The sequence below is a fragment of the Pinus tabuliformis genome, chromosome 2_2 (assembly GCF_031772625.1).
Source record: "Pinus tabuliformis cultivar Carrire ecotype Pingquan chromosome 2_2, CPIR1, whole genome shotgun sequence".
NCBI classification, from domain to species: Eukaryota; Viridiplantae; Streptophyta; class Pinopsida; order Pinales; family Pinaceae; genus Pinus; species Pinus tabuliformis.
In genome coordinates this window covers 1,058,012,077-1,058,033,608 of record NC_142300.1, presented here as the reverse complement: position 1 = coordinate 1,058,033,608, position 21,532 = coordinate 1,058,012,077, and the positions used below count along the sequence as shown (strand labels likewise).

Here is a 21,532-nt window from a genome sequence, read left to right as displayed (position 1 = left end):
GTTGGCAATGACTGTCACGTACGCGGCAGAATAAAACAGAAGACTGACATGGTGATTGTTGGAACTACGCAGGTCTACGATAGGTAGACACGTGGGTGAGGATTATTAACATTACAGGAGCATTGGTGGACGGACGCGTGGACCAAGATATATATCCGCAGGTTGGTATATGCGTCAGGACGTTGGCAGCAGACAGCGAAGGGAAAAACGCGCAAGTCTGCCCAGCCTACACGTGGACTGTGGTATATATGCACAGGGTTATATATCTATGCGAAGGCGCGTTTGAACGCATAAGAAGATTGCGCAAGACTGTGGATATTGGCGTGAACAGCTAAGGAGTTGCGCCAACAACACGTGGATAGGTATCAGCAACAACCGCGGGCTTGTTGATAAACGGACGCGTGGATCAGTATTTGATATATGCGCAGGTTTGTATACGCTGATACGTCTGGAGTAACAGCGGATGATAAACGGACGCGTGGATCAGTATTTGATATATGCGCAGGTTTGTATACGCTGATACGTCTGGAGTAACAGCGGAGGAAACTGTGCGGAGCTGCTGAGACAAACGAGCCAGCTATCGGGTTTTTGGTCGAAGTATTTATGCAACTGGCTATACAACGGAGATATAAAAGGCTTACACTGGTTGGCGGGACTATCTCTCAGGCGTACAGTTGTGTATGCAGACAGAACACGAAGAAGGCCAAATTGCCTCGGTGGACAAACAGGAATTGGACAGTAGCGCAGGGGTTCGAGGACACGGTGCGCTTGGATAAACTGCGCAAGGGTTACGTAGGCAGTGGACTGTCGGTTCGATATATCAGTCCCGCTGTTGTTACGTGGACAGATCAAGGGCTGTCACGTGGGCAGACCGGAGGATTGATTCATTGGTAGATTGTTACGTATTGTTGCACGACGCAGGTTTGGAGTCTCGACTTGTATACGGTCTGTACAGATATCGGGTGCAGGTTTCGGTGAGCCGTGGGAACACCGGTACAGGTGTATAGTAGTGTATAAGAATAGGCGGAAGAAAGGGACCGGGACTGTGACCCTCCACTTGTCTCAAGAACAAGTCCTCCATCTACAAGATGTACTCTATGTACCCAAATTGAAGAAGAACCTTGTGTCTGTATCTGCCATGGAAGACAAAGGATTCAATGTAACTTTCTCTGATGGAAAGGTACTCATGTGGAAGAAGAGCTTCAAGGAAGCTATCTCAATTGGTTTTAGGGTTGGTACACTCTACCAGGTTGGAGGGAGTCCGTTGGGAGCTATGACTTGTAACCGAACTATGGCACCGAAGATTTGGACACCTTCATTACAAGGCTCTTCCCAAAGCAAGGAAGGTGGTGACAGGGATGCCTGATTTTGGAAATAATCATAAAGGTGTATGTAAGGGCTGTGCTGAAGGAAAACATACAAGGGGACCTTTCCCCTCAAGTGTCACAAAGACATCTGAGATACTGCAACTGGTCCATTCTGATCTTTCCGGTATGTTGCCTGTAACATCCCTGGGGGGATGTTCTTACTATATGACATTTACTGATGACTTCTCTCGCAAAACCTGGATATACTTCTTAAAGAAGAAGGATGAGGCTTTCATGTGGTTTCGTACCTTCAAAGCCTTGGTGGAAAATATGACCAGAAAGAAGATCAAGATTTTGAGGACTAACAATGGCACTGAATATGAGTCAAATGAGTTCAAAGACTTTTGTAGAGAAGCTGGCATTAAGAGGGAGACTACCACTGCATATACTCCTGAACAGAATGGTGTTGCTGAACGCAAGAATAGGACTATTGTGGAAGCTGCCCGTGCCATGCTATGTGACCAGGGTCTTCCAAAGTTTCTGTGGGGAGAAGCTGCAAATACTGCTGTGTACATTCAAAACCGATGCCCTCATTCCGCTTTGGACTCCAAAACTCCCGAAGAGGTTTTCTCTGGTAAGAAACCTGATGTCTCACATTTTAGAATTTTTGGATGTCCTATCTATTTTCATGTGCCGAAAGAAAAGAAAAGTAAGCTGGATGCTACTGGGAAGAAAGGAATGTTTGTGGGCTACAGTGAGACTTCTAAGGCATATAGAGTCTATGTACCTGGTCAAAGGGAAGTAGAGATAAGCCATGATGTCACTTTTTGACAAAGATGCTTCCCTGAAGAAAGTAGTAGATCTTCCTAGATCTGAAGAAAGACCTGGAAATCTAGAACAACCTCTGGGATTTGAAGTTCAAGATCGAGACACTTATGTCTGCAGGTTGAAGAAAGCCCTCTATGGGTTAAAGCAAGCACCCAGAGCTTGGTATGAGAGGATGGATAGTTACTTGATGAAGCTGGGCTTCACTCGAAGCAATGCTGATCCAAACCTTTACTTTAAGGTTGTGGAAGGAAAGCCTCTCATTCTAGTGCTGTATGTGGACGACCTCTTCCTGACAGGTGATGACCCTCTCATTCATCAATGTAAGAGGGAGCTTGCTGCTGAGTTCGAGATGAAAGACCTAGGACTGATGCACTATTTCCTAGGACTGGAGGTCTGGCAGAGACCTGGAGAGATTTTCCTTTCTCAAGGAAAGTATATTGTGAAGCTTCTGGAAAGATTTGGGATGGTGGACTGTAAGTCCGTGTCGACACCAATGGAACTCAACTTTAAGAAGTTGAGTGGCAGCGCTGCAGGGCCTATCTTGGCCAATCCTACTGAGTATCGTCAACTCATAGGAGCTTTGATGTTCTTAGTGAACACCCGTCTGGACATATGTTTTGCAGTGAATACTTTAAGTCAACAGAGGGTTGAGCCTCATCATTTTCACTGGGTTGGTGCCAAGAATCTTTTGAGATATCTTCGGGGCACGATAAACCATGGGCTGAGATACACTGCCGGGAGTGTGATACTCCGGGGATATACTGATGCCGATTGGGCTGGCAGTGTGGTGGATCGTAAGAGCACATCTGGATGCTGTTTCAATCTTGGTTCTGCTTCGATCTCATGGATGAGCAGGAAGCAGAAGTCGGTGGCTTTGAGCACCGCAGAGGCCGAATACATTGCTGCTAGTATGGCCTGTTGTGAAGCAGTTTGGTTGAGGAAGCTCTTTAGTGAGCTGTTCCGACATGTGCTAGATACCACTGTATACTCTGTGATAATCAGAGTGGGATTCGTATGACTGAGAATCCTGTGTTCCACGACCGATCCAAGCATATTGATATCAGGTACCACTTTATCCGGGATATGGTACAGCGAGGCGCCGTAAGGCTCGATCATATAGGAACTGATGAGCAGGTCGCGGATATTCTCACTAAGCCCCTGAGGAAGGTCAAGTTCCTAACCTTCCGTGAGAGTCTTGGTGTCGTGGAAAGACCCTGATGTGGGTCCTGTTGGACGATGAGCTCTGGGAGCTCTGGGGGGCTTTGGGGATAGCTTCCCGGAGCTATAAGCACTCATAATGCTTCTGCCCCACCCTTGTGATTATTGAGCTGGTTCGCCACTCATTTAATCTGTGCCCCGTATGCATCCTACCCATTGAGTTCAGGGCTCATGGGAAGTACCTCTCATTTGGCCAATGAGGTGTGGAAAAGCTAGAGACTATTAGCAAAGACTGATGGACGCATCAGAGATTGCCGTACTCTCTATCTAGGATGGCATGGTCCAACCACTTGATCTGGGATCAAGATTTGTGAGGTCTGGGACCTCTGGACTGATTATGTCAGTCGGGGAATGATGTCTTTGTGACTGACCCACTTCTGTTCTGAAATAAAGAAGCCAGCAAAGCAAGTTTCGGCGGGATGACTCACGATGTTAATTGCACTAATAGATGCAGTTCTCCCTAGTTGAGAGGGAGTGTTAAATTTGGACAACTAGGTCCAAACTCCATGTTCTGATGCTCAGATTAAGAGGCTAATATTTTTGTTGGATTCCTCTTTCTGAGAGGTGTAAAATCCATATAAAAATAGTCTTAATCCGATGAGCAGAACTTATATTTTGAATTTATTATTCTTAATAAATTATATGTGCAAGGTCAGCCAGTTTTGTAATGTAGGCTCACATGCCCAACAGATGTGTCACACACCCTCATTGATGGATATATATACAGGAAAAGTTGGAGAGAATTTGATCACAACAAAACTCACATCTTCCTCTCTCATCCTAAAAGTACGAGCTACCTGGAGGACGAATTTCAGCCACACGTGGGAAGGACGAAGAGGATTTTTCTGCTGCTAGGGTTTCTGCTGCTAGGGTTTCGCAGAAGTTTGACCAGCGTTGACTTTGGTCAACGCTTGGTCCAAACAAGCTGAAAACTTGTGGGAGGTTCGATTTTTGAAGGCCGTACTACCTGGCACAAAAATCGAGGTCAAAGGGTTGACCGTTTTGCTGCTGCATTGACTTTTAGCTTGCTGCCCCTGCGTTGACTTTTCAGGACAGCATTGACTTTTGTAGAACTGACTTGGGTTGACTCATCTACTGGTTGGAGGGTTGTTGTGACACATGCTGGGCTGGCTGACCAAAGGAGACTTTGCTGGTTGAAGCATCCTGTTGACCGCCGAAACGAACACATACATTTTTCTTGTTTCTGATTTGTCTTCTGTAAGATCTGCTTATATGTTCTATCTGCATTTTGCTTATCTACTTGTATGATTGCTGTGAGAAAAGTGAAATTGCTCTTAGCATAGAACATCTACAAAACTTTACAAGATCAGACCATGACGTGTGCTCGTTATGTTCCAGAGCTTTCGTGACGATGGACACCTACACATTGACTGACAACTTTTTCATGGTCGATATTCTGGACACCAACATGATATTACACATTGACTGACCACTTTTTCATGGTCGATATTCTGGACACCAACATGATATTGGGTGTTCAGTGGCTTATCACTCTAGGGAAGGTCATGACAGATTGGAAGACCCTAGAGATGGAGTGGGATGACGAGAAGACAGGGAGGCATGAGAAGATACGGGGACAGCACACATATTCGCCTCAAACTGTTTCGGCTCATCGAATGGAGGCAGTCTTCCGGAAGGGAGACATAGAGTGGGCAGTGGAGCTGCGTGCATCAAAGGCAGGGACTACAAGGCAGACGGTACATCCGGAGATACAGTCCATCCTTGATCGGTATGCCATAGTGTTTAGGGAGATTCCACCAGGACAGCCACCGGATCGGGGGTTTGAGCACACCATCGAGCTTGAGTAGGGTATATAGGCAATGATTACCACCCCCTATAGGCACCCCAAGGCCTATCGAGATGAGATTGAGCGGGCTATCCAGGAGTTGCTGGCTCTTGGGCACATTCGACCGAGCACAAGTCCTTTTGCTTCTTCCGTGGTGTTGGTGAAGAAGAAGGACGGTACATTGAGGATGTGCATTGACTACAAGGCCCTGAACAAGAAGACCCTGAAGAACAGGTACCCCATACCCAGGATCGATGAGTTGATGGACGAGTTGAGAGGAGCACGATTCTTCTCAAAGATTGATTTGAGATCTGGGTACCATCAGATTCGCGTGAGGGAGCAGGACATTCCCAAGACCGCCTTCAGGTGTCACTATGGGCACTTTGAGTTCTTGGTGATGCCTTTTGGGCTAACCAACGCCCCCGCTACATTTCAGTCCTGCATGAATCACATCTTCCGTAGTCACTTGAGGAAGTTTGTGTTGGTATTCTTTGATGATATTCTCATTTACAACAGGACTTGGGAGGAGCATCTCCAGCACATTGAGACAGTATTATGTATCTTACAGGAGCAGCAGTTCTATGCCAAACTCTCCAAGTGTGAGTTTGGGTTGACGGAGATGTTGTATCTAGGACACATCATAGGGGTGGACGGAGTGAGAGTCCACGAGGAGAAGATCAGGGCCATCAGAGAGTGGTCGGAGCCGAGAAACGTGACGAACTTCGAGGATTCATTGGCATTTGTACTTACTACCGGAACTTCGTCAAGGGTTTCTCACAGCTTGCTGCACCCCTGACAGAGTTGACGAGGAAGGGGGCATTCAGTTGGTCGGATACAGCGCAGCCAGCCTTTGAAAGGCTCAAGGAGGTTATGAGCAGCTGCCCAGTGCTTGCATTGCCAGATTTTACGCAGCCATTTTTTTGGAGTGTGATGCGTCGAGAGAGGGGATCGGCGCAGTGTTGATGAAAGGAGGTCACCCTATAGCCTTTGAGAACCGGAAGCTCCTTCCGCACAAGAGGTTGTATTCTATATACGACAAGGAGATGCTGGCCATCATGCATGCATTGGCTAAGTACCAGTAGTATTTGGTGGGTAACAGGTTCAGGGTGAGGACTGATCACAACAACGTCAAGTTCTTTTTGGAGCAGGGGCAGCTATAGGAGAGGCAGTAGAAGTGGATCAGTAAGATCCAAGCCTATGACTTTGACATTAAGTATATCAAGGGTAAGAAGAATGTGGTAGTAGATGCCCTTTCAAGTAGACTAGCCACGTTGTCTCTTATGAGCTTGCATACAGATTGGAGGGCTCGACTCTTAGTAGAGTACTCCAAGGACAGGTTTGCATGTGAGGTTCTAGATGGGCAGGTGGCAGATGACAGGTACAGGGTGATCGATGAGATAATCTATTACAGGGACAAGATCTTCTTGACTGAGGGGTCTCAGCTCAGGAAGAAGATACTCCAAGCATCACATGATTCACCATTGGCAAGACATCAGGGGTTTACCAAAACCTACAAGGCCATTAGAGAAAGGTTCTCATGGAAGGACCTCAAGGAGGATGTACTCTAGCACATCCGGGAGTGCGATGTCTGCCAGAGGAACAAGGGAGAGATGAGCCATCCCGCGGGTTTATTGCAGCCTCTTCCCATTCCAGAGGGGAAATGGGAGAGTATTTTGATGGACTTCATCACAGGTTTGCCCATGGTACAGGGCAAGGATTGTATCTTTGTCGTCGTTGATCGACTGACGAAGTACGCACATTTTTTTGCCATGTCCGCACACTATACAGCAGCACAGGTGGCCGAGCTGTTCTTCAGAGAGATCTTCAAGCTACATGGTCTTCCTAAGAACATCGTCAGTGATAGGGACAACCGTTTCATGGGCGGGTTTTGGCAGGAGCTTTTCCGGTTGGTGGGGACGAAGTTGACACCGAGTACCAGTTATCACCCACAGACGGATGGGCAGACAGAGATAGTTAACAAGTGGCTAGAGGGCTACTTGCGTAACTATGTCAGTGGGTATCACCGATCATGGCTGAAGTGGCTACATCTGGGGGAGTACTGCTACAATACTTCACATCACATGTCCATTGGTATGTCACCATTTTATGCCTTATATGGGTATCATCCTTTATCTTTTGTTGACGTGATGTTTGGTGATAGCAAGGCTCCTAGAGCCAAGATTTGGATCCAAGAGAGTCAGGATATCCTCCGAGCTCTCAAGGATAACATGGCTACAGCGCAGAACCAGCAGAAGCTGTATGCCGACAGGGGTAGAGTGGAGAGACAGTTCGAGGTAGGGGACATGGTCTACCTACGATTACAGCCATACCGACAATCGTCACTGAAGCAGAAGGGGGCTGAGAAGCTCAAGCCCCGCTTTTATGGGCCATACAGGGTGATACGCAGGATTGGACAGGTTGCATATGAGTTGGAGCTGCCCCAAGGCAGCAAGATTCATAACGTTTTTCATGTATCATGCCTGAAAAAGGCATTGGGGCAGCAGGTGACAGTGACAGATGAGCTACCACCCATGGATGATGAGGGGCATTTGGTATTGCAGCCAGAGGCTATCATTGATACCAGGGAGAGGCAGCTGCGGAGCAGGACGGTCCAAGAATTCTTGGTGAGGTGGAAGAATTTGTCGGATGAGGATGCCACTTGGGAGAGTGAGAAAATCTTGCAACATCCATCACTTTAGTTGCTTGAGGACAAGCAACATTTTGCCGGAGGAAACTATAATATTCCTAATTAGCCATGGCTAATTGGAATATTCGATTTTGCTCAATTTTTTCCTTCTATAGTTATTTGTAAATAAAAAAGGTGAGGAAGCGGGACATAACTCACTTTTAGAATAAAAAGTCACTTCCTAGTAGCACAACGTTGTGACTTAAAGGGGAACCAAGAGGGGCGCAAAAATGGAGCCCACGCAGACACATGGAGGAACTGTGCAGAAGGGAAGAAACAGGTGGCAAGAGAGGAATTATGCAGGAGGAGGTGAGCCTTGGGATTGAGAGAGGCAAAGGCTATAAAGGAGAGAGGATCCCCCTAATTTTGATCATTTTGTTCTGAGCATTTGTGATAGTCATTTCGACTTAGAGCACGCTGGCTGTTTAGCTAGTCTGCAGCACTGTTTAGTGCATTGAGTATCTCCGTTCGGAGATCTCACCCTTAGCCCCGGGGGACTTCGAGTGCCTGCTCGGGCACGGTATTTCCGTTGGCATTTCAGCAGTAGTATCATCAGCACTTCAGCAGCAGTTTCATCAGCGTTTTGGAGGACTGTGCAGCACTGGGAGAGGGACGCAGTTCCTTCTTGCAGGAGTTATGGGTGAGGGTTTGCAGTAAGATTTGTGCTGAGAGATAAAGCAGGGGATCAGCCCTTACATATTGGAGAGTTTTGGCAGGGGTTTCAGGCATATTTCTAGAGAGTTTCATTCAGTGGCAACACAGAGCATTGAGGGACTGCGCAGAACCCCAAGGGGGTGATTTTCGGGGGTCGGCCATTTCAGAAAAGCTTTCTGGGCTTTTCTGGGTTTCTTGAGTAGAGTTTGATTCCAGAGTTTCAGCCTTTTCTGAGGAGGGGAGCAGCCCCAAATCCTCATTTGATTTCTAGCAGCAACAGCAGCACAGCAGTTCTCCAGCAGCTGGGACGCAGTTCAGAGAGGGGCCATTCCTTTGCTATTTTGAGTGTATTTCTTCACTTGCCTTGTGCAAGTCGAGGTGCCATCTTTCTGATCACCTCCTGTACTCATTCTATTACTAGGTATAATAAAATGGCTTAGCATTCTCTTTGCATTTCTTGAGTCTCTGCTTATGGTTATAATGTTATATGTTGCACCATTGTTATTTGTATCTCTTTGAGCATTCTCGGCTATTATACCACTTGTGTGTTTCTCCTATACTCTTAGACAGAGTCTGGAAAGGGCCAGGTAGTCTCCAGATCTCGTCCTCTTTTTAGAGGCGACATATCTGGTAAATGCCCTCCCAATCCATCTCTGATTGGAGTTTGCATGTGTTTGAGGAATATTTCTGATAAGGGATATTACAGAAAAGCATCCCAAATTACTAAACTAGTGTTCAGTATGATGCATCTCGTTGCTGGAGTCTGACTACTGCTAGTCTCACGCTGACCCTCTGAAGCTTTTGTGTTGTTGCTGACCTCTATTCTGTGCCATCTACACTGCTGCCAACTCTGCTCTGCGTTGCTCAGTCTCTGGCACTACTAGCTGCTACAACTGTCACTCCTACACTCCTCTGCATCAACTGGCCCGATCCACCCTGCTACATCTGTTCTGGGATCCCGTAGCAAGGAATTGATCCGAGAGGTGGGCTCCTTAAGGATCCTGCCCATTTGCAGTTCTTTCAAACTACAGCTCTAAATTAGCCCACCTCCCTCCTAGAGGTATCTCGGTTGTCATGGTAAACTCATCCTCCTCGATCTTCACGGCTGAAACCTTTGGATCATGCTTCTCATCTTTTTCCTTCATCCTGAGAGGACATTGTGTTCCGTAGTGACCAAGTTCACCACACCTAAAGCATTTGATCTTTGAAATGCCCTTCCGCCTCCGTTGCTCCTGCTACCCCTTAGATGCGAGGGCTCCATTCTCTTCCTCTTTGGGCTTCGACCCATTGTTGTTGCTTCCGTCAAGTTTACACTTGACCAAGTCCCTCCTTAGCTCCTCTTGCTTAAGAGTTGCCTACATTTCCCAGTTTGGCAAATTCACCCTGCTCAGGATGCTCTAGACAAAGACTTGCCACTCCTCTAAGACTGAGTTGAGGGCCAGTCTAACCATCTCAAAACTTTGAGGTGTTGACCCCACAGCTGCCAATTCATCTCGAGTCTCCTGAAGCTTCGTGAAGAACGGATCAATGCATTCCCCCTTCTACATCTACGTAGATCTCATCTTCTGCTCCAAGTACATCTTTTGTTGCTCAGAAGATCCTTGATACAACGTCAATAATGCATCCCATATCTCCTTGGCAGTGTTTCTGCTAGCTATGTGACAGAATATATGATCCTTCACTCCGTCGAGGATCGTTCTTTTTGTCTTTGCCATCTCTCCCTTCTACTTCTTGAGCAGATCTAGATCCCCAAGCTCAGCTACCACAATATAGACGTAGACTTTGATAAAATGTTCATCCAAAAGGCATGACATCTTTGCCTTCCAGATCACGTAGTTGGATGCCCCATCCAACCTGTCCTGATCTCTCAGTCCACTGGCTGCCATCTTTGCCAAATAGAAAAAGTCGAATAGCCTCCTCTCTTCTCTGCGCAGAACTGGATTGGCCTATGCAATCCATTTTGGAGCTTGTAGATCTGCCCCTCTTCACTGTTGCTCAACTAGTGAGAATTCAGACTCCTTGGTTGGAAGTCCTCTGAGGAAGAATTCCCTCTACCATGTCTCTCTCTTCCCTCTGACGCTAGCAAACTTCAATCTGGAAGGCTTACCTCTCTGTCGACTCACTCAGAGAGAGCCCTTCCTCGAAAATTTTTCCCTCCTGGCCTTGACTACGGAAACCCTCTAGGATTCGAATTGTTGCCTCTGCAGGAATTTCTAATTCCTTTTTTCCTTCAGCGCTGGGTCTTCCGGCTCTGCACTTCTTGCTTCACCTACTGCTCTGATACCATGTGAAAATTCCTAAACTCGAAATCCCTACTGCAGCAAACTGATGTTACTTCTCCTACTTGTTAATCCATACAAGTAATTTACTGCGTTCTAGAGTAAATATCGAAGTAAATACAACTGCAACATTCACTATTTAAAATAATATGCCGAAACAAGATACTGAAGAGGAAAAAGATACAACATAATGACACATTTATTTTTGCACAAATGTCCTTGGAAAAACCCAATGCGGGAAAACCGGTGCAGCAACTCTGAGGGTTTTATTATTATGCAGTAGTAATTTCTGAATACAACTTCTAGATGCCTTCCCAACAATCCAATTACAGAGAATATCACTGACAGAGAGATTTGTGAGATTACCTCACACTATAACTAGAAATCCTGGCAGATCCATCCCTTGAATGACTGCCCTTGTTGTCTCTGCATTGCCTCTACGCAGTCTCTGCGTCAACCCAGTGTCAAACCCTCTGGGGACAGCGTTACTCCTCCAGCTAATCGATTTTCTACCCAGACACTTCGATTTCTACCTCTCGGTCTCACACCCAAGCTCCTGGTTTCTGCAATTGATTCCTTCAACAAATGTTCGAACTTCCTCTCTGCTTCCGCGCTGCCTCTGCGTGGCTCTGTGTTAGCCCCTCTAGCTTTGCGCTGCCACTGTTGGATCTCCCTCTGCGTTCTCTGTCGAGTATTCTCCGACCCGGAAATATTTCCCTTCGAATACTATCCCTGCCCCTCACTGCAAAAGCTCTCTTCGAATTTCTCACTGGCAGCGGCTCTGCTTCAAAAATTCGATCTTCTGAACTCTCTCTGTGTTCTCTAAGTGCCCATCAAGCCTTCTCTTATAATCCTCTCTTTGCTCAATCAACAACCCAGATTAGATTCTAATCAATGGCTAGGATCATATTGACTTGATCTCCGCCTTCTTCTAGAAGTTACACCCACAGTTTAGATTAATACCAATTAATTATTTTAATTGCCTAAGTTTAGACTTAGGGTCGCATTAAAAATAATTAATTATTTTAAATAAAACTGTCTCTGGGTGGAATTTCCCAAAACGCATTTTGGGTATTGGAAAACACGTGTCTAAGCCTCCCTGGAAAAATTGAGACTTAGAGCACATCCAATGCTACTAGAAATCAACAATCTTCAAGGAAGAATTATGCTCGATCTCCCACAATGACTTGATTATAGATTGGTTTAGTATAGCAAACTTGTGCAGAGTGCCACGTGTCACTGTTTCAACCTTCGACCCTGAAATTGCTTCACGACAAACTACAGTTCGTGCACTTTCAGCCATGTTTTACAAAATTAAAATCCGATGCCTAAAACGAAAGTTATGACAATTTTCCCTAGGTCACTTGTTTGAGACAGAATCTTGGAGCCTGCAAAAACCCTAACTTCCACAGATGATATCTCTGAAAATATAGCGAACCAAGATCTGAAATTTTTACACGAAGTTCACCAAGATTTCGGGTCCACGTGAAAAAAATTTCAGCTTTCGAAGCCTCGTAGAAAAAAAGTTATAGCGAAAATGCCAAGGTGGCATGTTTGAAGAAGCAAACCCCTAGAATTCCAAGCTCTGTTACCAAATGTTATGCAACCAACTCACAAAATAGAAGAAGAGATAGATCAACGACTTCAAAATTAGTCTCTTCGAGGGGGCAACCTCCTTTACATTACACAAATGAACAATTCTTGAATGATTCAAATGACAAGACCTCCTTTCTATATATAGGAGTCTAAGGGGTTACAATATAATCAGAGCTGACATAACAATAACAATAGTGGGCTTCTATGGGGCACAATGATAACCCTATGGGGACTACATGGGCACAACAATAACAATAAGGGGGCTACACAGACAATAACAATGAGGGAATACACTAGTATTATAGGGACCTAACAAAGTACTAGGCCACTCATCTGTGTCTCCAAAACAAGTTGGTTCTCATCTTGTTTTCCTTCAACTCATTCCATAGGAACTACCCCACATAGCCTATTGTTGGGAGACAGCTAGAACGGAGTGGGCAAGGATCAGAGTGACAGCCCCCGCCCTGAGTAGTTGTCGCAGTGCCTGTACAAACCGGGTGATAACACAGCCTTCCTGGGCACTCGAATCCCTTTATATGGTCTTTTGGGATGACTAAAATGGTAAAACTCCTACTAAATGAACCAAGCTACATTTCCAGCTGACCCACACATTAACTGCTCATTAGTAGTGCCTTGAATGTCTTTCTATACTAACTGCCTGTGATGGTTCTGAATGCATTTTATCTTGATTTCTTGTTTGCTCACTAGCCAATGTGATTCTTCAGGTAGGAAGGAGCTCTAAATTGTTACATACAAATGCACCTTTCATTTGACGTGATTGTAGATACCCAAATTACTTTAAGACTAGATAGATCCCCATCACTTGTGTAGACTCTGCTTAATATCTTGCCTACATATAAATCATTGGTGCAAAATAAAAAATGCTACAAAATCAAAAAATCAAGCAACATGCATGATGAAAGAATTAGAAGCATAAATTAGTCAATAAAAAGGTACGTTTCTTGGTAAAATCCTGACGCTCTAAAGTCCTAATATGGCAAATCTCAATCAGGACTGCATTTAATAGAACCAACCTAACTCCGACCTTCTGAGCAAGACATAAAAGGTGATATAGTTGATCTTGCAATTCAGGCATTTTTCCTCCATAGTCTACCATAATTACTGGTCTCAATCTAGTACAGAGTACCACAATATCTGTCATCAGAAAACAGAAAATGTAATCAAAGTGAGATACAGAAACTAACTCATCAAATACAATTTCACATCTAATTATAAACTCCATAGATTTTCTTAAAGACAACATTATTTACCCTTTACCCACAGAATGTCTCAAGTCTCTCTTGTAGAATTTGTCGAAACAGGATATTCACCACAACACTTCTTACTCCAGAATGCAAGATGAATGATTCAATGACGTAATTCAAGAATAGATGATGATTGGAAAAGTCAAAGATACATTCTCCATGAGCAAAAAGTGACCCACAAATATTTAGATTTCAGTCTTTCTACCATGCTAGCTTATAATTTGCACAAAATTACATCTCTACTATGTTGCATTAATTATTATTATTGGTTTACTTGCACAGATCCACCATAATCCAGGATCTAACAAGCACCAAAAGTAATTAAAAAATAAATAAATAAAACTCTGGTGCAAACTTTACCGCTTAAAACATGTGGGCTTAGATAGATGCAAGTTTATTTTTTATGTTAAGATAATTAATAAATGTGGACTTTACTTTTGATTTTAGTTGACCTGAAACATCAGGAATCAACTTTTTTTTTAATAATACTGTTATGGCATACATGACATGTCTCTCCCAATTCGAGCTTCAGAGTGAAGTTACATAAATTAAGCAACTGCAACATCAAGCAATATGACTATAAATTTTGCCAATCTGCATGTCGACAGCTGCATAGACATGTTTTCCTAAAAATCATCATTCACAAAAAAAAATAGGACAATATCATAGCAACATACTTTATGATGCTTATGAAAATGAATCAACACTAACATCAAACAATCTTCCGCAACTGATCTGGACGTGTATAGTCCATATGTATGACTGAAATCTCTCTTCTAAAATTTGTTGGAGCAAAATATAGACCGTAATATACTTGGTTATTCCAGATTGCCAGATGAACAACGTAAAGCAAGAAGCTGCTCACTCTAGAATTATCTCCTTATTCCATTGCAGGCACTCTGTAGTTGCACTGTCTAGATACCTTTTCTAAAGCCACACGTGTAAAGTTCTAGGCTAATTTTTCATTCGGGTTTCAACAAAAATTCTTTTCCCAATACACAGTTAATTCAATACAAATGAAGAGTACCAATTTATTCCACGAGGCAATAGACTGAACAGAACAAGGTAATATTCAATGAATTTGATTCTTCAGTCAACAAAACAATAAACCCCTACTTTCCAACGTATTGTTCACAGATCCATACAACAAAGTTACAGTATAATCCACATTCAATACCTTAACCAGAGATTCACCTTCTTCCTAACTGCTAAACCCTATATGAGTCCCTGTCTACTCAAACGAAATACCTGAGTTTGCCTCAGGTCTGCACTGATTTCTGGCCTCAGATTTCTCCAACAACCACGCAGTAACCTATCTTCTTTGTTACAGGAGCCGTATATGTTACAGAGCTCAAGTCTGCTACAGGAACCACGAATCAACTGCTACAGGATCAGACTGGCTACGGAATAATTGCTTCAGGATACTAGGACCGTCTGAATTATTACAGGAGCTTCTTGTCTCAGGCAGATTCAGGACTTCGGCTGTCACAGAGTGCAGATATGTCCACAGGAGCCCTGGCACTTCTGAGTTGGACCCTCGCTTGGAGTTTAATTTTAAACCTTCGCCTTGCCTCAGGACACTCGTCTGCCTTAGTTTATACGGACCACCGGCCAATGTAATACGCACCACCTCAGACCACTGTAACTTATATCACCTCAGACTACTGAAATCCGCAAGACCTAAGGCTTCTAAAATTCACATGGCCTCGGAAATTCATCTTAGGGCTTGCAGCCTGCTTCACAGAGATTTCTCGAGACTTTAAGTTCAGAGAAGGGCTTCGACCTGCTTCAAAAGACTTCACTGTTCTTTTAAGGAAAAGAAATCCTGCACCAGAGCAAGTAAACAGAAAAATGCAAAGAGATTTATCAACTAGGGTGGAATCTTGCACCAACGTAATTGATTAGAAAGAAGGGGTCTTAAACCCTCAGAGCTCCAGCTCAAAAAAATCAGATGATGTTGATCCACAATGATAAAGATGATTTGATATCAACTCCTCTTTATTTATAGATTTCTCCATGAGCTTCAAGATGTGAGGGTTGTGGATGCAATCCCAAGTTTTGGGTTATTTTGCCCCAGCCAACCCAACTTTTGCCCCAAACTGGAAAAATTGGGTTTTTACCCCTTTATCAAGACTATAAAGCTCTTTGGAACAGGGTTTTACATGAGGGAAAGGCAAGCCTTAACTCAGCATTGAGCATAGTTTTGAAACTCAGACTCGGACTTTGACAGAGCCACCTATCAACTTGGGTTTCAACTTGGAGTCAGATCAACATGAATTCAGTAACTCGGTTTTCAAAAAAATACATAAAATAATTAAATTTTGATGAAAAAAAAAAATTAAGATTCCAAACCATTAGAGACAGAATATGCAAAATTTGATCATCTCCATACGTGATCGATCACTCATCAAACTCATCACCACTAGTAGAAATGGGATCATCAACGGGAGCTTGAGAAAATCAAGAGCATAATCGCCATAGAGATCTCATGTCAGGCTGCAGAAACCATAGTATTCAAAACCGGCCCAGCTAACCGGTTACCGGTCTAACTGGCCAGTTAGCAGGCCCACCGGTTGGAACAGGTCAAAAAACCTGGTCAGACACCTTGTTTGGCCAAAAATTGGAGCTAACCAGTCCTAACCGGCCGGTTTAGGATGAAACCGGCCAGTTGTGGTCAAACTGGCCGGTTTTGTCCTAAACCAGCCGGTTTATTGCCAGGGCAAGTATAACCCCCACAAAATGCATTTTTGTGAGTTTTGAAGCTGTTTTGAGGGAAATTTGGGGTTGTTTTCCTCCAAAAATAGTCCCTCCAAGAAAAACATGCCTACCCTCTCATTTTCCTGACACATTTCAACCCTAACAATGTTGGCAATTAATGGTAATGTTAAATTCTTAAAGTAAAATGATGAAAATGAATATGAAAATGAAAATTAAAGGAAATGTCACCCTTTAATTTTCATTTTCATTTTCATTTTCATCCTTTTACTTAAATTTTCATGTCCTTTAATTTTCATTTTCATTTTCATTTCCGTCGTTTTACTTAAATTTTTAACATTACCATCAAATGACTCGGGATGTTTGAGAGTGGTTTCGACCTCATTGGATTTCATATGGAGAAACTAGAATTTTAGATTTCACTCAAAATTCAGCAGACTTAATGGTTTTCAGGATTTCATGGTTTGGGGGTAAACAATAAATGCAATCGGAGCTCCAAATGATGAGAAAAACTCCTGATCTAGATCCCATTGTGTTGGACGATATTGATCCAACATCAGAATGGGTGGAGGAGACTGAAGAACCTGTGTTTGAGGCTGATTTTGATATCGACATGGCTTTAGCGGGGGATGAAGCAGATTATGTGGCGGCATTAGAACCAGGATCAGTAGTGGCATCAAGGAAAGGCAAAGAACCAATGGAAGGCACTAGTCATGCAGGTCGACAAACTCGTGCTTCCATTAGGTCCACTTCTATTGTTATTGGTGGCATTGATACTGAGGTTGCAGATCAGGCTGAGGCATCCTCAGACTCTGAACCAGATGATGTCTATGTAGCTCCTGATGATGATCTTGTGGCTAGTAGTAGTGATGAACTTGATGATTGATCATGTGTACATTGTAGACTTGTAGTAGGCCAATGGCCTCATAGCTTGCAGCATTGTTTTTGGACTTTATAGGCCATTTAGAGCCTCATTGCTTATGTATTTTGCTATTTTGTCGATGATATGTATTGCACTCGGTGCCATTTTGATATATTCACCTTTACATGGTATATAAATGAGCAAACTTTGCATATTTTGTCTCTATTGGCTTGGAATCATGGTTTTAAATCTTAAAAATAGTTTTGTTTCATTAAAAATTAATTATTTAATGTATTTTTCTAAAACCGGTTCGTTTAGACCAAACCAGTGCCAGTTAGACCGGTTCCAATCGGTAAACTGATTCATTAGGTGGACCAGTCCGGTCACTGGTTCCGGTTTTAAAAAAACTGGCAGAAAGCACATGCTGTGTGCACTGATTTCATTGATCTTTAGAGAATTTGTATGCACAAGTTACAGGATACCCATTTTGTAGAGAGAGTCTTTATTCCATGACAAGAGGGTGAGTGTATGCCCTAGGGTGCATATATAATATAGTTTATAGACCCATCCAATTAAGGATAGAATTAGGGTGTCACAAAACAACAGGACTTGGAACAAAACACAGAAGGGGTGTTGTCGCGCGGATTGACACGACAACGCTCAGACCAGGGGCTGTCACTCTGATCCCCGATCCCTCCGTTTAAGCCTGTCTCCCGCGGCTAAGGGGGGTAGTCCCTGTGAGATGATGAGACTCGACCAGTTGGTTGGGAGACACGAGATACGATATGAAAAGCACTCGATGGATTTGATTAATTGAGCAGACCGGTGCCTTAAGAGATTATTATTGCAATGATTGCTCGTTAAATGATAAGAAAGATGAATCGTGAACAGCAATCATTTGTCATCAAAAGGTTCCGGCAACTGAAAATTTCGAAGAGATAAATGCCTTAAAACACCACGAGAATCGTAAATCATTAACCAGATATCAATTTCGTATCTCGACTTGAAAATTTATATCTCAGCATGAAAAATATAACATGAAAAACCACTGAGACTGGGAAAAATAATTTTCCAAAAAATTTTAATATTTTTTCAAAATTTTTTTTTTTTTTTTTATCTTTTTCAATTTTTTATTATAAAAATGAAAAAAAAAAAAAAAAAAACCTAAAAATTTAAAATTTAAAATCTATTGTAAAACTAAATTAAACTAAAACTAAACTAAACCAAAATAAAATAGGTCCCTTTTTTATTTTTATTTTTTAAAACCAAACTAAGTCAAAAATCAAAAAAATCTAAAAATAAATAAAAAAAATTCTAAATTAAAACTAATTGCTAAATCTAAATTCTAAAACATAAAATTAAACTCTATAACAAAAACAAAATTCTAAACTAAACTAAAATATTAATCAAAATCTAATTAATTACAAACTATGCCAAACTCTAAACTAAACTAAAAGATTAGAATCAAATTTAAATCTACGTATTAAACTATGCAAATACAAAATTCAAAAAAAATTAAATCCTAAACAAATCGCATTTTAATTTTTTATAAAGCTAACACAAATAAAATTAAAAGCCTACACTATGAACTAAAACGATGGCATATCAAATAAAAGACATTATGGCACAGAATCGGGAATGAGAGCCAAAGATACCCTAGCCGCATACGATTTGACCAGGCGTAAATCGAATCACCGGAAATTTACCTGCGGAGAGCAATCTGCTACGCACTGAAGCATGTTTTGATATGTTTTCGCTTTAAATTCATGAATATACCCAACGAAGCCAACTCCTACTGCGATGGGCGCTTTCCTGCTCGAAAATACGATGAGACATTACCCGCGCGAAGGAGTCAATGTTTACCTGCGGCTCTGAGACTGTCGATCATGTGCAGTCATGCCCTTCTCGATGGCGGATGAAGATCGCTTGAGAGACTGCGGCTTCCAGCGAATCAAACGACGGTGACTTTGAAAGAAAATGCGTGGGTATCTTCCGGTCGATGGCCAAAGTGCGGGTTCATCCCAATGGCTGCGCTTGTAGTGATAAAACGTATTTACTTACAGTGTGTTTTGCAAGAGATCTTTTCCCTTTTATGCACAGGTCGAAGCCGCTCGCGTTATAAAGATCAACTGGCCTGCGTGGAATGTTGAGACGGCAGTGAGATCAGCAGATTTACACAGGTCGACAGTGTCGATATTTCACGCGTACAATGCCACTGATCCGCAGATAGTGGTGAGGAAACGCATTTTTTGTTTTCGATGGAGAAATCTGAGCGCTGAGCAGATCTATTGAATCGATCTGGTGCGGTGGCTTGAGATCGATCTCTTGCGGATAGTGAATAAATTGCCCAGCGTTAAATCTCTGTTGCTTTCGGATTTACGTTGATTCGGTTGTTGAAGCCAATTTGGGAATACGCATGACCCTTGGATCTGATTTCTGTGCAACGACTGTGTCTCGCCAACTGATTGCAAAACGATGCAGCTAGTGATGGAATAGGAGGGAGCAGCGAAACTGTGTCATGTGCCCTCAGATCGATATTTGGTGTTTGCTTCTGCCACCTGAAATCACCCCAAAAATAGTATGTACATAAAAACAAATTCAAAACCCTAAGAAAACCTGATCTAAGCAAAACTAAAATTGAAACCCTAGATCATAAAAAATTTAAACCCTAAAACAGCTGATTAATGTACAAATTTGGCCCCTTAACAGCCAGATCTGGCAATAAGCACGGAAAATATCTAAAGAACAGAAATTTCAGATTGTCACTGTGAAAGACTTCAGAAAATCTCTCATGCAGATCAGAAAAATAAACCGAATGATAGACCCAGGATCAAATCCAACTGGGCTCAGCAAAAAATGCTTGCGGGAGTTGGCTGGTTCAGCCGAGAACTTCCCCGAACGCCCACAAAATTTCCTTCAATGATGTTTTCTGCACAGCTCAAAACAACTGTCAATAAAGAGGGCAAAAATGCTGCTAGATCTCAGGAAGTAATGGAGATACCTGCCATTACTTCAGAAACCCTAACAGCACCCAAGCCCCAGCAAGTGAACAAGATACCTGTGCTCACAATACTCTACGAAAAGCTATTATTAACGGTTGAAAATAACATATGCAGAAAATGAAACAATCTCACAGCATTTTAAGAGAGTAACACCAGCAAGATATGGACCCCAAAGTCTTCTTTTATTAACCAGAAACAGATTTACAAGAGAGCTTCTTCAGTATCAGACTCACAGATCCGAATGATCTGAAAATGACTCCTAGCACCCTATTTAAAGGAAATGCTCTAACGGCTAGTTCGATTGATCCATGTAAAAATGATCTCGACCGTTGATGAGGATCAAGACATCTCTTGATCTCATCCGTCGATTTATTCACTTAATTTTTTATTATTATTTTTTAAATTTTTAAATTTATTATTTTATTTATTTTTTAAATTTTTAAATTTTTAAATTTTTTATTATTTATTATTTTATTATTATTTTTTAAATTTTTAAATTTTTAAATTTTTTTTATTATTTTTTATTTATTTCATTTTTTTAAATTTTTAAATTTTTTATTTATTTTATTATTTTATTTCATTTTTTAAATGGATCATCGAACTAAACCTTTGGAAACATCACCCAGGACCTAGGACTTAGGACTCACGAGGGGATTTAAAACATTTTTCGACCCTCAAGACACATTACATCATGAATTTTACAACTTACATCTCAAGGGGACAAGCCCACTTAACACAGACCCTCATAAATCACCCAGTTCTGCGACACAACTATAATCTAGCATATTAACACACTAGGATTCTCCTAAAGTTCTAATGACAAAATCCATCCCGGCTTTGGGGTCAGGTTTGAAGGAAAACTCTGCCGATCCATGGATCGGTGAGACGAAAAACCTTCCGGGACATAGATTATCATAGAAAGTTAGGTCCACCTAGGCAATTTTACATACATGACTCTGATCTGCTTAGATTATTTACAATTCATACATGCAGACTGGGTTTACAATTGAAATGATCAAGCTGCTGATGACTGTAGGCTGGCACGGACACGTCGTTCAGGTGCTACCCCTTTCTGCCAAGAAAAAAGGGTGTACTGCATGGGAAGTTGACCAATAGAGGTCCGGGTCGCTCTAGGGTTCACTCTCGTCCTTTTGTTCATAGTAGGTTTCCCACCAGTCCTTGACGTGTGGAGCGGCTTTGAGAAGTGCAAAAGTAATCTTTTCCCAATTGGAAAAGTCATGAACTGAAAAATATCCTTCCAACAGATTTAACCATTTATCTACGGCGTCTGCATCTATCAGGCCTTCAAATAT

The 21,532-nt window shown here is 42.5% G+C and overlaps 1 protein-coding gene across 3 annotated transcripts in view; it reads right to left on the bottom strand.

The window, feature by feature from the left end:
- LOC149197039 (uncharacterized) overlaps positions 1-21,532 on the bottom strand; it is a 301,897-nt gene that overhangs the window by 242,133 nt on the left and 38,232 nt on the right. For all 3 annotated transcript variants that reach the window (XM_089405733.1, XM_089405731.1, XM_089405732.1), the window contains exon 2: positions 13,421-13,530. In XM_089405733.1, coding sequence (XP_089261859.1) covers positions 13,421-13,530 — 110 coding nt within the window. The remainder of the gene's footprint in view (positions 1-13,420; positions 13,531-21,532) is intronic.